The sequence below is a fragment of the Cervus elaphus genome, chromosome 15 (assembly GCF_910594005.1).
Source record: "Cervus elaphus chromosome 15, mCerEla1.1, whole genome shotgun sequence".
Lineage (NCBI taxonomy): Eukaryota > Metazoa > Chordata > Mammalia > Artiodactyla > Cervidae > Cervus > Cervus elaphus.
The window spans coordinates 68,436,015-68,452,479 of NC_057829.1; the positions used below are offsets into that span (position 1 = coordinate 68,436,015).

The window sequence follows — 16,465 nt, forward strand, 5'->3', positions numbered from 1 at the left end:
GTTTTTCTTCATAGGCTTCCCTGGTGGTTCAGGTGGTAAAGAAGCCACCTGCCAATGCAGGAGATATGGGTTCAGTCCCTGGGTTGGGAAGATCCCCTGGAGAAGGAAATGGCAACCCACTCCAGTATTCTTGCCTGGGAAATTCCAGGGACAGAGGAGCCTGGTGGGCCACAGTCCATGGTGTCACAAAGAATCAAACATGACAACATATATATATATGTGTGTGTATATATAATATGTGTGTGTGTGTATATATATATATGCATACACATATACAGTAAGCCTCTTGTTATACTTTAGTCATCTAATATACATTATATATTAATATTATATATGTTATGTGTTTATACATAGTAAGTCTCTTGTTATAGTCCCTCTATGTAAACACCCTCTTCATACTATAGTATAGTCCCTCTATGTAAACACACTCTTTCATAGAAAGCTTTATCAACCCGTAGTTGATGGTAGGTTGGACTTCCTCTGTCCTTCATGCATGATTCTATCATCCTTTGTGCCTTCTATGTGCAGCTTGACTGTGTCTCCATGGGACTGGTGCCCCCATGACTTTGTACTCAACACATGACTGCTCTTGCCTCTAATGGCCCATTCAGCTCTCCCTTCATGCTGTCTTTTCTACCAAGCAGGGTAAAAATGGCACCTTTCCATCATGCTTTTTTCTATCTACTGCTGTCCCAATTAAAACATGAAGGAAAGAAAGAGAGGGAGGGGGGAAATAAAGAGACAGGCCAGACAAGCAAGGGAGTGAACTTCATTTCTCTATATCCAAATTCTTGATACTTCGAGTTTCGGCTCATATAATCTTTCCCTCATGAAGACTTTGATGACCACATTTTCTGATTTAATTGCTTCCTCCTTTCAACTCTTATAGCACATTATCTGTAACTCTCAGATACTTTTATCTTCTCATCCCTTCTTTTATTGTCATTCATTTATAATTCATTCACCGGACTTTGTATAGCACCTGCCATGTGTCAGGTGTTGTGCTAGACATTGGGGATGCAAAATTGAATGAGACTTGACTTGTGACCTCAAAGAGGTCACAGTCTAACAGATGAGACATATGGAGATGTCACATTAATCCAATTTGATAAAAAGTATAAGAGATGTATGAGCAAATGTTCTTCCAGAGATTATGTCTGATGCTAATTTAAGGTTATATGTGCCTGTACGTAGGAGCTTTAATTTAGGTGGCTTTACTACTATGTGTGTGTGTCTGTATGTGTGTAGCTTATATTAAGAGAGAGATGCTATTTACTCATGAATAATTCCAGTTTATTTGCATTTCTCTTCTGTCTAAAATCCCTCTAGGATTGTAGCCTGTTGGTCACAAAGGAAATTTTTTTTAATTTATTTTTTTATTGAAGGATAATTGCTTTACAGAATTTTGTTGTTTTCTGTCAAACCTCAACATGAATCAGCCATAGGTATACATATATCCCCTCCCTTGACAAAGCATATTTGACAAACCTGGGTCTCCCAACAATTTGTCTCATCATTTCATTACACATCTCTGTTTCCTATTTCTTTCTCCAAAAACAAAGAAAACAAAAGTTACTTTCACCTGTGGGCCTTGAGCTCTTTCTCTGATTCCCAGAGTTTAGCGGGTGTCTTTCTAATTCACATAAGAGGAGCTCAGTAAATATTTGTGGGATTCATGATTGAGTGATAAACTCCTTGAGGGCAGGAATGTGTTTTTCTCCTCTCAGTTTGCTTGCTCATTGCCTTGCACACAAAAAGGAGCATAAACATTTGCTAAATGGAGGATGCATTGTATTAGAGCAGAACAAGCTTGGATGGCAGAGTCTCATAGCCCTGGGTAGGAATGCTTGCTTAGTCTCTTGCTAGTTGTGCACATTGGAGAGCAGACTGCTTAATTCTTAGGACTCACTTTCCTCATCTGTAAAATGGAGTGCTAATTATGTCTTCTCAGTCTCAACAGTTTGTTGTAAGAATTGAGAAGCACCCAGTGTAGTATTTAGCACATAGTAATGGTTCAGTTAATCTTTGGTCCCTGCTTTTTCTTCTTTGAATTGGACTGGCACCTCTCATCTGGGGACATCTGCTGGAAAGGAGTCATGTCAAGCTTTGCTATGGACCCCAGGCTAGCTCCTCCATCCTTCCTCATCTATCCACTGGTGATTCTTTGGTCACACTCACTTCTTTCTGATCTGAGTCCTCTCCCAGGTAGCCTGGGGCTTGTTAGTGGGTTTTCTGCATCTTCTTTCAGTTTTCTTCCCTGGTAATTCCCTTCTCAGAACCTTTGGAATGCTTTGGTGAGAGAAGCACGGGTTTGGCGGGCTTTCTTTTAATCTTTGTTTTCTTTGCTAGGCACAGGATATCTTGGGCTAAAGTTACATTATCATCTCTTCATAACTTTATTCTTGTCCTACTATGCTGGCTCCAGGGGAAAGGAAGCTTCCAGTCCTAATTCTCTGTGTTTGGACCTTTCCTCTGGAGGAATGCTGGGGTGATTTTGTTGGGAAGCATCCTTCTCATGCATCTCCTATGACCTGTTTTCTTTGTAAAATTCAGCTCAATTTAAAGGCAGGAATGCTTTTCTAGATCAGGAATCCGCCACACTGGAAGGCAGTGTCACTGCAGCCCGAACTTGGGAGAGGAATCGTGGTGTGATGGAGTCTTTCTCAAAGCTTGGTCCTCTAATAGCCACAGGAAGATTTCTGGGTCCTCCCCAAGACTCACCAAGTCAGACTTGCTGAGAATGGGATCAGGGAATCTTCATTTAGCAGGCTCCCCAGTGACAGTTAGGCTCCAACTTTGCTTATAACGTGGGTTGAATAGTGCCCTTGGCCCTTGACCAAGGCCACACATTGTTGGAACTTTAACTTGAGTCACTTTGTCTCTCTTTGTCTGTTTCCTCATCTGTAAAACAGGGATAATAGACTGGATTGACACCATCCCCTTCTGAAGACTATACTTTACTGCTAAGACACCATTATCTCTCACTGACTCAAAAATAATGATCTTTGGGAACCTTTGATGTACTGAGCCTGTCTCTTGGGAGACAGAAGTAGAAAACGCGAAGCCTGCCTCATGGTGTTCAGAATCGAGCTGAGAAGGCAGATCCTGTGACATCCAGAAGCTATCTAGATAGTGTTTAACTCTGTGGCAAATTATGTAATGTAATTTTAAATGTAATAGGACTTCAGGCTACTTGAGGAAGATGGATCCTGAGCTGTTTCTTGAACAAAGGTAGACAGGTTCAGGCAGTAATGAAAGGACTGTTCACAGGCAATGACACAACAATACAGCAGGAAAGAAGGAAAGCAGAGACATGAGAATGGATTTCCTTATCTGCAGCACCTTGGGAACTTGGATTGTTAAAGCAGAGGGCAGTTTCTTGAGATCCATGGAAAAGTGCCTGGAGACAGTATGTGGGTCAGACTGTGGGGTGCCTTACATACCAGGTAAGGAATCTGGATTTCATCCTTAGGCAGAGGATCCAGTAAAGGCTTCTAACCAAAAAAATATGTGTATTAAGAGCAAAATTGAAACTATCTGTTATGAAGGCAGAAATAAAATTCATGGAGTTGTGGAAGGATGTATTTATTTGGATCCTCTGAGAAGCAGACACCAAAAAGAAATTAGATATGTAAGAAACATAATGAAGACTGAGAAGATGGAGGGAGACAAGGAGAGTGGTCTAAGCACTGGGTAAAACTGCTGATAGAATGAGAACAGCTCTTTGAAGGGTTCTTAGAAGGGTTCTCAGTTCCAGTTGTTTGTTAGACCCTCTATTATATAGTAGAATTCTTACCCTCAACATCTCTTTTTTCTCCCTTTATGCACTTTGCACTTTTTGGAGATTGTTTGGTGCCCCAGAAAGCTTGATATCAGAAGACACTGAAGTAGTCTGACTTGCTCTGGCAGACACTAAAGGGCTTCTGACCTGTTTCTAGAAGAACTTAGTTTTGAGTTTCTCCAGAATTTGGGATGGTCTACACGTAGCCACTCATGTTTTTACCTAGTGACTGTGAAAGAATGATTTTGTCAATGAAAGCAGTAAAAGGAAGAGAAATCTGGTGTGTATGCATTTGAATTAATTTAACAAATAGGAATTATTGGCACATTGATAGGCATTTGGTTGGAGAAGGTTTGGACAAGTCCTGTCTCTGTTAGCCCCTGAATTTAACAAATGAGGAAGCAAACGGGAAAGGCATGGAGTGCAATACTTTGCATAGGATACATGCTCCTTGCTTTTGTGCTGTGCTAATAGTGTAATAGAGTGGGGGTGTGTGCAGCCCATATGCAGCCCATAGCACAAGGCTGCCGTTGGGTGCCATTACCTCAAGACCCATTACCAGGCAATGGTTAGTTATCTAATTACCAGAAGACCTATGGGAGATTAGAGTAGCAGTTGGAGGTTCTGCTCAGCCATTGGTCAGCACCACAGTTGGCCCCTCCCCCAAGCAAGCAACTGTCGGTGAGCGACTCTTAGTGCTTCTGCTCAGCCATTGGTTGGCACCACAGTGAGCCGCATGCACAAGTGGCCAATTGTCAATGAGGGACCGTTAGTGGGTCATTCAGCCAGCTACTGGTGGAATGGTGGTCATTAGGTGGAGAGTGAGGTAAGAGTTGGATCCAGCCTCCTCCTTTAGTGCCCGCCAGCTCTTCTGGTTGCCGGCCAGCAGGGAAGCTGGGGGGCCCCAGGGAACAGCCTGGGAGCCATGTCCTGCGGGGCTCCAGAGCCCTCGTTTGGGACACCCATTGGCCTTATCCCAAGCCTTGAGGTGACCATGAACCTCTCACCCCATCTGCACCTCTGTGACCTAATGGCAGCAGCTGTCCACATTGGATGGAGTCTACAGAACCTGCCCCCCCACATTGGGGTTGCCTGAGGAGCCAGAGGACCAGTTGGGTTATGGGTGCCTGGCTCCCTCAGCAATGAAAGCTGGGTAAGGTCTGGGACCTAGCCCTGAAGGAGTTGCTAACTGAGATCTGCCTCCTCTTAGCCAGGACCGGGACCTCGGAAGCCAAAAGCTGTGCCGTTTCTTGTCAGATCAGGGAATAACATTCGTTCGGTAGAAATTTACAGGAACATTGTTACCTGACCATGACCATGACCTGACCTCAAGAACAGAGGATCTAACACCAGAAAGTTTGCCACAACTAACCACACCCCTCCTTCACCTTTGCGAGAAAAGCTAGGCTTTGCTGAAAGCTTTTGGCTAGTTCAGAGTTTTTAGGGCATAAGCCACTTGTTTCCTTGCAGGACGCTGCAATAAACCTTTCTCTGCTCCAGACTCTGATATTTTGGCATGTTTGGCCCCACTGTGTGTTGGCCACATGAACTTGCATTTTTGGTACCAATAGGTCAGGTGGTTTGGTAGATTCTACTGTTCTTAAAATAGTCATGTCTTTGATGTTCTTCTTGGTTTGACTGTTTCTTGCCAACCTACGACTCCTCATCACAGGACAAAATCTGGGAAGAGACCTAAAGAACCCTCCAGCCATGACCTTGCAGAGAAGTTGAAGTTTCCAAGTCAGGCTTTTCTGGGACTCTTTTTGACCTATAATGGGTCGTATCTTTGCCTCTAATTTTTTCTTAGTTTACATAAAAGAGATGGAAATGGTGCTGACCGACCCCATGGGGTGCTGGATGAGAATAAATCTCAAAATGAGTGCCTTGTCTTTGGTTAAATGCCATAAAAATGTTCAATATAATGGCTGATTATTTTTCTTTAATCTTAAATGGATACCTAGCATGCAAAAGCCCCATCTTGGTAGCAGAAATTCATTATCCTGGAAAGAGTTTAATGGCTGCTGTGCAAATGAACTGGAGGAAGTTAAATTGTGGAATGGGAAGGAGTTGAGAAAAGTGAAATGAGTTGTGCATTAAATTTAGATAAACACAATTATGTGTAACTGGATTATCACGTGTGCAGGCAGGCGCTATATATTAGGCACCTGTGTTTTGATTAAAATAGATTCAGGTGCATGCACTTAGCATCCTTGTAGATATGGAATTGTGCCTTAGCCACTGTCTAGGCGCATGAGGGGGCAGCAGGGAAATGACTGAGATCCAAGTCCTCAGCTGTAAAAGTTTAAAGGGCCTGAGCGTAGTCTAGCCAATCAAAGTTCATTTCAGAAAACTGCTGACCCTATTACAGACTGTCCAGCTGTTTGTCATGTGCAGCTTTCTTCTGGGTTTCTTTCAATTGGAGTCAGGAAAGTGGTCCTGGAGCCCATCGGAGTCTAATGACCTGCTTACTCCATGGATGGGACACAGAGGAAGACAGACAGCGTTGCAGAGTGTTGGCAGCTGGGCTTGCCTGTTGTTCAAGATTTTATGGCTGTGAGGTGCTAGCAATGGGGTGGGAACATGAAATCTCTTTGAACCCCTCTGTAGACAGACAGAATCAGGCCCAGTTCTTTCTTACCCTTTTAGGTCCATGTCTGTAAGTCAGAGTCATCTCCAGATCAAAGGCAAGCCCATCCTCTGATTTCTGGGTGGCCATCTGAGTGAACAGAACTAGCCAGCCTGTGCCTGACCTTGAAGGAGGACAGATGTGGGGAAACAACTGTAGATATCCAGTTAATCCCTGTTGCCACGTTTTATTTCAAGTGCAAAGCACTGTCAGGATTAAAATAAATGCTACCAGTTATGAGGTAGCATTAAATTAATAATTTTTCCCCCGTGCTTGATCCTATAATACCCCTCAACTCAACGGATAAATTCTAAGTCCTCCTCTGGGTGATTTGAGATGCAGTGAATATTGTTGCACAAACTAAAGTTGGCTTCCTCTTTTCCCCCCCCCCTCTCGTTCCTCTCCTGTGCCCTCCTCCACATCCCCCTTTCAGGTTATACTTATCCTGACGAAGCTATATGACTTCAACCTGGGAAGTGTGACGGAGAGCTCACTTTGGAGGTAAGTGGATTAGAGGTCCTTCACTAGCTTCTCTGGTGGGGCTCACGTGAGAAGCGCCAGTTGAGCAGCTGGAGAGCATGTTTTGAAAGGAGCAGAAGATGCTCCTCCTCCTCCTGGATGCCCACTTTAATGCCCCAGCGGCAATGATGGCCTCCATCTGTGAATTCCTTAGCACTCTACTGATCTTGCTTGGGGCCTGTCACACATTCTCCTTGGCATTGTGGTTGCTTCTGCATTCATGCTGTGTCTCCTTTGGCTCGACAAACATGAATGAAAGATAGATCAGAGCATGTCTGATGCAAGAGGAGACTGTGGATAAGGGAGCCTGATACAGGAAGGATGCTAGCCTTGGCGTGAGTCTCAGCCTAAGGACTGTTTCTTGTTGTCCTTTGCTGTGACTCTTGAGAAGCCTGTGCTTCTGGGCATAGACACACATGAGAATTGGATCTGAGTGATGACTTTTGTGGTCCCTAGCCTCCCTGGACTCCTCCTTTCATAAAATAATATTAAAAATATATTTTACAACTACATTAGAGTAAAGACAAATATATTAATATTGTATATTAAAACTTGTTTTCAGCCTAACATACTCATTCTTTGGTTTTGACTTTAAAAGAAGTGACAGCATTTTTGTGAACCCTAGGCTTTATGTCTTTGTACCTGCTGAATAAATCAGCCCTGATAGGAAGCTGGGATGGGGAGAAGGATGTGAGTGGATTAAGTCAGAGAGGGCTTTAAGGAAGCTATGAAGCTGACTGTTTCTCTGGACAGAAGACACCATGCATTCACTCTTGCATACATCTCCTCACAGGCAAGTTCACTATTCCAGCCTTGCTGCTGGCAGTCACGCAGGGCCCCAGTGAGTTTCATCAACCTCTCTGAATCGGCGCTTCATGCTCTGCTTATTACATCCGTGGGCCTCAAGAGGGCTGTGTGTCCATCCTGTTTACTCTGTCATTTGCAAACACTGGAGAGAACATGGTCACAAAAGGCCATTCACTTGGTGGTGTCTTTCATCCCAGCGCCTGTCCTGAGGGTCTCTGGGGTCTTGGAGCAGAGGGCTGTGGGGCATGAGTGTCTGGGAACTTGGCTGCTGCTTTATCTGACCTGTTTGCAGAGGACCAGCCAGGGCCCCTCTCCTGGGAGGGGAGCAGTCACAGCCTCTATTAAATATTCAGGGGTTAATTGCTCCTATCGGCGGGGCCTGCCTCCATTTGCACAGGATGTCCAAAACCTAATTTTGCTGCTCAGTGGAAACTGGCAGAGGTGTAAGTAACCAGGCTGCCTCTCGTAGGTGAAAGCATGCCTGTTTCTGCTCACACAGGACTCCTGGGGAACGAGAGCCTCAGAAACCATCCCCTCAGGCCCTATCACAGTGATGCTGTGGTGATCCTTTAAGCCTGACTCCAGTGCTGTCTGCTTGGTGCAAATAATGAAACAAGCCAGAAAATCCTGTCCTTATAGTGAGAGACAGCTATACCTGGCAGCCCATATCATATTTCAGGAAAGGTTTGGTAGTTCTAAGGGTGAACCAGGCAAAGCCAGATGCTTAATGCTGGAGGCCCAGTAAGTGACAGAGTGTGTGCCCCACAGGCATAAGAGTCAGTGTATTCACTAGTGTGTGTCAAGGACAGCAGATGGCTGAGTGGCCCTAAGGGCACCCTGATGTCCCATTGCTGGGATTCAAAATCTAGCTTGTCTACCCAAAGAGCTCTGTGGCTTTGGGCACTTTATCTAACTTCTCTGGATCACCTTTTGGGGATGCTGGAATCAAGAACCACAGACTAGTGGCTGCAAACTGAAGAAATGTGTTCTCTTCCAGTCTGGGGGCCAGAAGTCTGAAATCAAGGTGTTTCTGGGGTCCCCTCCCTCTGGAGGCTCTAGAGAGACTCCCTCCTCACTTCCTTCAGCTTCTGGTGTCTGTCAGCATTCCTAGGGCTGCATTATTCTGCTCTCTGTCTTCTCCTCTTCTCTCCCTTAGAAGGACACTTGCCATTGGACTTAGGGGCTGGCCCCATAATCCAGGATGCTCTCATTTTCAGATTCTTAGCTTAATTACATCTGCAGAAATGCTCTTTTAAGGATAATTCCATTGTGGGTTCTGGGGGTTAGGACAAATTTTGGTAGGGGCACTGTCATTTAACCCACTTCGCTCTCGTAAATCTCAGTTTCTCTGAATGTAAATTGGAGACAGTACAGATTCCACTTTTGCTCCAGCCACATTGTCCGTGCTGTTCCCCAGACAAGCCAGCGTCTTCCTCAGGACCCTTACACTCGGATTTTTCTTGGGTCTGAGTTCCTTCCTCTCTGCTCACCTCATTAGTGAGGCCTTTGTCTCAGGAGTTGGCATTTCATCACTGGGCTGCATTTTCCTCCCTAGAACCTGTCACCCTCTAGCTGCTAAATATTTACTTACTGATTTATTTATATTCAACCTACACCCAATAACATCTAAGCTTGTAAAGATAGAATTTTTTTTTTCCATTTTGCTTCAGTGCTGTATCCTCAATACCTCAAATAGTATCTGGCACACAAGAGGTACTTAATAAATGTTTGCTTGATGAATAAATTCATGGATGGATTGTAAGGACTAAATGAAATATTAAATGCACAAACATTTAGGAGTTACTTACATGTGGAGAGTGCTCAGTTAATTGTAATAATTAATAATTATTGCAACCCTGTGTATTTGTGTAGTTTTGTTTGTAAGAATCCACTAATGCAGGGATCCATGGGGTGGAAACTGTAAGTGCATGCAAAGGGTTGTATTCTGTGCTGTCTAGGAATGACCACAGACCTTCCGGGGTGTTGGCAGGGGGATAGGGAAGGGAGAATAGTGATTTATGATGTTGTTCCTCATGCTGACTGAGGAGGGGGAATTGGAATAGCAGTTTCTACATAGTTGGAGATGTTATTTTGTAAGAAAGATTCTCTGAATGGCTGTTGGAGTGATGGGTGAGCTACAGTTTGGCAAATGGAAAGTGGAAAAATGTCCCTTGCACAGGGCAAAGGCCAGGCAAGGTAAGGCTGTAGGAGATAAGGGGACCAGGAAGGAGGAAGAGAGAGCAGCCGGGTGCTGGACTAGGTAGGGAGATGGGTGGGAGGACTCATCAGGTTCACAGGAGGGGCCAAGCCAAAGGGGGTTACTCAGCATAGACTGTAGATAACAGAGTATATATAGTGTGACCTTTCAGGGATTTGAAACAGGCTGATAGATGTTATAGGCATTCCCTATGGATACGCATTATGTGGGTATATATTTGTGTTATCCAGAGGGTTCACAGGTCTGATAAAGCCCAGCTTAGGAACCCCTGCAGAGGGGGCAATAGAGGAAAGGGACTGCCCCTAAACTTTGTGGAAACTTTCCAACTTCCTGGGCCCTCACCGGGTATCTTCTTAATTCTTATTGTTATCCTTGCTCATACCCTAAGGATCTGTGCCCCTATCCTCGTTTCTCTGCTGTTAGTGATGTATTTTCGAGTTAGAGCCTAGAGCACTATGATCTTCTTTACTAATACAGTGAGCAGAGAAAAGAAACTAAAACACACACCTTTTCATTTCTGTGATTTGGTCCAACATGCTTAACTAAGTTGAAATTGAATTTGGTGATTCTTCTTCAATTTTCTCTCCAGCAGAGGTGCCTGGAGCAGCAGCTGTCATGACAAGATGATGCGCCCTGCCAGGTTGCAGTATGACATAATTATTTGTCTCACTGAATTAATAATTCAGAAGCCATCTACTTCTAAATAGACAAAAGGCTGTTTAAAAGCAGTCTGTAGCATAGCGGCAGCATGTGTCCTTGGTGACACTCTTTTTGGAACTCCTAGGAGCCATTATACTGGGGGTGGTCAAAATATTTTCTCTCCACCAGCACAAGAATGGGTGCATAAATTGGTCATTTAGCACAACCATCTGTTGGCATCCTTTAGTCAAAGGACATTTTACATATGGGATGTCAAGCCTCTAGAATTAATGAGGCTGGGAAGTGACTTTTTATTTAAGAAGACCCAGGGATTTGCTTTTAGGGTGTTTTCAGTCCATAGTGTGTCAAGCTTGGAGGTTGTCCATCCATCAGGAGTGATACTAGAGACCGACTCTATCAGACTTTATAGAGGCCAGACCCAAGGAGGAGAGATGAGTCCAGATGAGGAGGTTCAGGTCCAATTAGCTTCCTCCTCATAAAGTAATTAAAAGTGAGGCTCTGGGACTGATGGCCTGGTTACAAGTCCACTTTCCTCCACTGAGCCACTGAGTTATCTTGAACATGTTCCTTCCCCTCTCTGTGCCTCTATTTCCTTATCTGTACCATGAAGGTTATATCCACACCTACCACATAAAGTTGCTTTGAAATTTCATTGAAATGAACTATGTCAACTGCCTTGAAAAATACCTGCCCTGCAGCACCTATGCATGGGAGGTGCTCGGAGAGTTTGTTCATTGTACGATCTGCAACCTGAGCTGCTTCTCTGTAGGAGTTCCTTTACCTGAGCTGTCTTGTTCTATCTTTTGCGAGAAACTGGAGAGTCTGGGTATCACTGGGCTCAATTTACAGATGGGAACATTGAACATTGCAGAGGTTAAACAATATGCCCCAGATTGTGAAACTAAGAAGTAGGGGCATCCTACTGAAACCTGAGCCTGTGCTGAATCCACCCTGTGTGCTGGAGCTGATGCTGGGCAAGAGAGGATTCATGGATTCCTCCAGAATAAGATAATTTGGGGGATGATATGGGAAGTGGAAGAGGGAGAAGTTCCCAGAGTGGGAAAATTGCCCTCAAGTGGTTGGGCTGGGATTTCAACTTCTAGGCTAAAATATTCCTTCTGTAATTGAGATGGATGCTCTGTAGTCCAGCACTGTCTGATTAGAAATATATAGGAGCCACATAATTTCCCAGCAGTCAATAATGTGAAAAGAAACAGTGGAGATTAATTTTATTAATAAATTTTCTTTAACCTAGTTATATAGAACTATCATTTCAATAGACAGTCAATAAAATTATTAATGGGCAATTTTGCATTACATTTTTGTAGTAAGTCTTTGAAATTGAATGTGTATCTCACACTTAAGGGCATATCTCAATTTTACATACAAAATGCAGCCACAGTTTGTTTGATAGTTAAATATGGCTGTTGGATACCATAGTGCCCAGTAGAGGTCTAGTAATCTCTTTTTCAGATATTATCAGTTCATTGGGCGAGGTATGTGGGGGTGGGGGGGGGGGGGGGCAGGAAACTTTTTTCACCATAGAAATGCATGTCTCATCAAAGAACAAAAGGTAAAAAATTTCACCTGTTTTGGAAGGAAATTATTTTAATGTTATGGTACTTGGAATATGGGCAGTGTCAAAGGCTAACCTGATCCCATATTAAAACTGGTCATCTAAAGTGAAACGAGGGCTGTGGAAATCGGTCCGCAGAAATGGAAACGTTGTCACCAGAACTTCTAGGTCTTTGAACTGTGATTCTTGGTAATTCTGAAATAATCATGGCTATTGACCTTAGAGTCGAAGAGACTTGGGGTGAGAAAAGATCATAGCAAACATTCTCCTTGAACCCCAGAATCTTATCATTTCAAAGGTAAGGTTGTGAGTTCAGGGAGAGGAAGACATTTTGGCTGAGTTTCTTGGATAAGAAGTCTAAGTTTAAGAGTGTTCCCTGACTCCTCTATTATGCAGAGCGAAGTAAGTCAGGAAGAAAAACACCAATACAGTATATTAACGCATATATACGGAATTTAGAAAGATGGTAACGATGACCCTATATGCGAGAGCAAAAAAGACACAGATGTATAGAACAGTCTTTTGGACTCTGTGGGAAAAGACGAGGGTGGGATGATCTGAGAGAATAGCATTGAAACGTGTATATTATCATATGTGAAATAGATTGCCAGACCAGGTTCGATGCATGAGACGAGGTGCTCGGGGCTGGTGCACTGGGATGACCCTGAGGCATGGGATGGGGATGGAGTTGGGAGGGAGGGTCAGGATGGGGAACACACGTACACCCATGGCTGACTCATGTCAATGTATGGCAAAAACCACCACAATATTGTAAAGTAATTAACCTCCAGTTAAAAAAAAAAGAGTGTTCCCTGGCTCCTGATCTCCTTCCGTGAACACACACATCCCCTAAATGGAAACCCTGGAACTAGGTTTCCATTTCCTAGCTTCCATTTCCATCCCCTAAATGGAAACCCTGGAACTAGATAGACAGCCCTCTTCTTTTTTTTATTCTTTCTTTTTTTTAAATTGAAATAGAGTTGATTTATAATGTTGTGTTAATTTCTAATGTACAACAAAGTGATTTGGTTTTATGTGTATATGTGTGTATATATATATCTCCTTTTTCACTCTTTTTCATTATGGTTTGTCAAAGGATATTGAATATAATTCCCTGTGCTATACATATGACCTTGTTGTTTATTCTATGTATAATGGTTTGCATCTGCTAACCTGAAATCCCACTCCATCACTCTGCTCCCTCCTTTTTCTCCCCCTTGGCAACCACAAGTTTGTTCTCTCAAGTTTGTGAGTCTGTTTAGAGAGTCTTCACATCTCCTCCATTTGTCGACTGAGGGCAGACCATTGTTGTATGGTGTGCAGGCATCATACATTCAGAGACTGGTCATATTCTCACTTATTCCTATGACAGCGGCATGTGGCACATGCTTTGGTGTCTTCTTCGTGCCCCTCTGCACGCATGGGTCTGTGCATCTCTGCTGAGCTTGGTGGCATTCCTGGTCCTTGATTTGGGAGCAAGGGTGCCACTTTTCTTTGGAAGTGGTCCCTGTGAAAAGACTGATTAAGCCACTGCTTGAGGTTTTTGAGTCTTTAGTTTTGAATGTAAGTCATGGTGGGGATTTATGTTTCAGACTGGCAAATTGCTTCTTGGACTCAGTGCTCCATGTCCTAAACATTAACACTTGGATTGATAAACACATTGCCCTCTCCTCGAAAAATTTGTTTTTAAGGTCCCATTTTATGGAGGTAGATGAGCTAGCATGCAATCCCCCAGCTTCCATCTGTCCATCCCAAGCACTAGTCTCTGGCAAAGGTCTGTGAGTGGCCAGCTTCTGATTGGGTGTGAGGTCCCCACATGAGCTTTCATCTGGAATTCCTATTGGATTAGGGGTCCTCACAGAGCTAAACAAATTTTCAGTTTTCTGGGCATAAGAGGAACCAGGAATCCTTTGCAGTGGATGGTCCCCTGGTATTGCTACTTCCCCTCAGTTTCCTCTTCCCCTCTTGCTCCATTTCATCCACCCCCAGCCCGGCAGTGTGAGAATCAATATGCTCTTGGAAAAGCAACAAGGATTCTCAGCCCTTCTTCCTATATGCTTGGTCTCAGGGCCTACACAGCAAGGGGACTTCAGATCAAGGGGTTCCTGGTTAGGGTGTTTATGAGCCCACTTCCTGGGCACATCCTCCTGGATACCTTCCCTTTCCCACTAATGCCTCATCCTTACACTGTGTTCCCAGCCTGGGAGCCTCTTGAGAACAGGGACCGGTGCCCTTTCTGTTTCTGGATCTACACTGCCAGCACTTGGGCTACTCTAAGTAAAAGCTGAAAGAATTGAACTGACGTTCCAATTGCCCCAAACCAAGCCCAGCCCCAGCCTTGCCTTGTCCTGTTGCTCTCCTTGTATTGAGTTGTCTTATCCCTCTGCCACTGGGGAATCCTGTGACTTTTCATCTGCCTTGCAAGCTGTTGTCTGGACCATTTATTTCCTCCTCTAATTGTTCTGTCAGTGACCTTTCTAGGGGATGCTGGTTTTTTTTTAATAGAAAGTGGAGACCTTTGGATTTATTAATTTTTTTGTTTGCCAAGAAAACCCTGATAATAATTACCAAGACTTCCCAGAAGTTATTAGTTTACAAATTTTAATGACACTCATGATTTATTTATGTACTTCCCTCCCTCTACAGCTGTTCATCCCAATTCCTTAGTGGAATTCCTGCTGAATCTGAGTGAATTAATGGAAACAAAACTGCAGAGTGGAATGACATTTTTTTTGCTAGGCTGTTAATTAAAAGCTTTTCATCCTATTTGGTAGGCTCTTTATATGTGAGGTCCTGAAGACTGGGTGGATACAGGCTGTGAAATCCTCCCTCTAGAACTGGGGCCTTTTTCTGTTTGTTTTCAGTGGTAATGAATCTGGTGAAAACTCCTGTATTGGTCACAGAGCATTCAACTGAACAGATATTAATTGAGCATTCATTATGTAAGCAGCCCTGTGCTCATTGCTGGGGGATGTGGAATAAGTATGTCGTGATTGCTATCCTCAAGGAATGTTTAGTTCGGTTGAAAGATAAGATTAATGCATACAGGAAACAGCGTCAGGCATATACAAGTATATATAGGTATATGCAGAACACATTGTATTCTGTGATGAGCACTGTGTAGAGGCACTTATATTTTTATTATTATCACACCTCACTCTATGAGGATGTAAAGCAATTCTAGAAATGAATTAGAGGAATGATCAATGTGGTTCGTATATTTTGTTTTGCTGTTTAATATAGAACATCTTATTTCTCCGTTCAGTTGTTCAGTTCAGTCGCTCAGTTGTGTCTGACTCTTTGCGACCCCATGAACCGCAGCACACCAGGCCTCCCTGTCCATCACCAACTCCCGGAGTCCACCCAAACCCATGTCCAGTGAATCAGTGATGCCATCCAACCATCTCATCCTCTGTCATCCCCTTCTCCTCCTGCCCCTAATCCCTCCCAGCATCAGGGTCTTTTCCAATGAGTCAACTCTTCGCATGAGGTGGCCAAAGTATTGGAGTTTCAGTTTCAGCATCAGTTCTTCCAATGAACACCCAGGACTGATCTCCTTTAGGATGGACTGGTTGGATCTCCTTGCAGTCCAAGGGACTCTGAAGAGTTTCTCCAACACCACAGTTCAAAAACATCAGTTCTTCGGCACTCAGCTTTCTTTATGGTCCAACTCTCATATCCATACATGGCCATTGGAAAAACCATAGTCTTGACTAGATGGACCTTTGTTGGCAAAGTAACGTCTCTGCTTTTTAATATGCTGTCTAGATTGGTCATAACTTTCCTTTCAAGGAATAACCATCTTTTAATTTCATGGCTGCAATCACCATCTGCAGTGATTTTGGAACCCCCCAAAATAAAGTCAGCCACTGTTTCCCCATCTATTTGCCATGAAGTGATGGGACCAGATGCCATGATCTTAGTTTTCTGAATGTTGAATTTTAAGCCAAATTTTTCACTCTCCTCTTTAACTTTCATCAAGAGGCTCTTTAGTTCTTCTTCACTTTCAATGAAACTAAATTTCTCCGTTAGGATACGAAACTTTTAAGAGGAAGGACTGCCTCAGGTGAGAACTAGTTGTTCCCATAGTTCTCAGAAACACCTGGTCACGGATGGGATAGTGTATGTGTAGTGGCTAAAGGTTCTGATTTCAAATTGCCTGGGTATAAATTTGAGATCTACTTCTTGCTAACTGTACCACCTTAAACAATGTCTTCATTTCTCTATGTCTAGGTTTACTTATCCATATCGTAAGATGACAGTAAGACAGATCTCATG

At 43.6% G+C, this 16,465-nt stretch overlaps 1 protein-coding gene across 1 annotated transcript in view; it reads left to right on the forward strand.

The window, feature by feature from the left end:
- SORCS3 (sortilin related VPS10 domain containing receptor 3) overlaps nt 1–16,465 on the forward strand; it is a 619,852-nt gene that overhangs the window by 193,053 nt on the left and 410,334 nt on the right. The window contains exon 2 of the mRNA XM_043926232.1: nt 6,841–6,908. Coding sequence (XP_043782167.1) covers nt 6,841–6,908 — 68 coding nt within the window. The remainder of the gene's footprint in view (nt 1–6,840; nt 6,909–16,465) is intronic.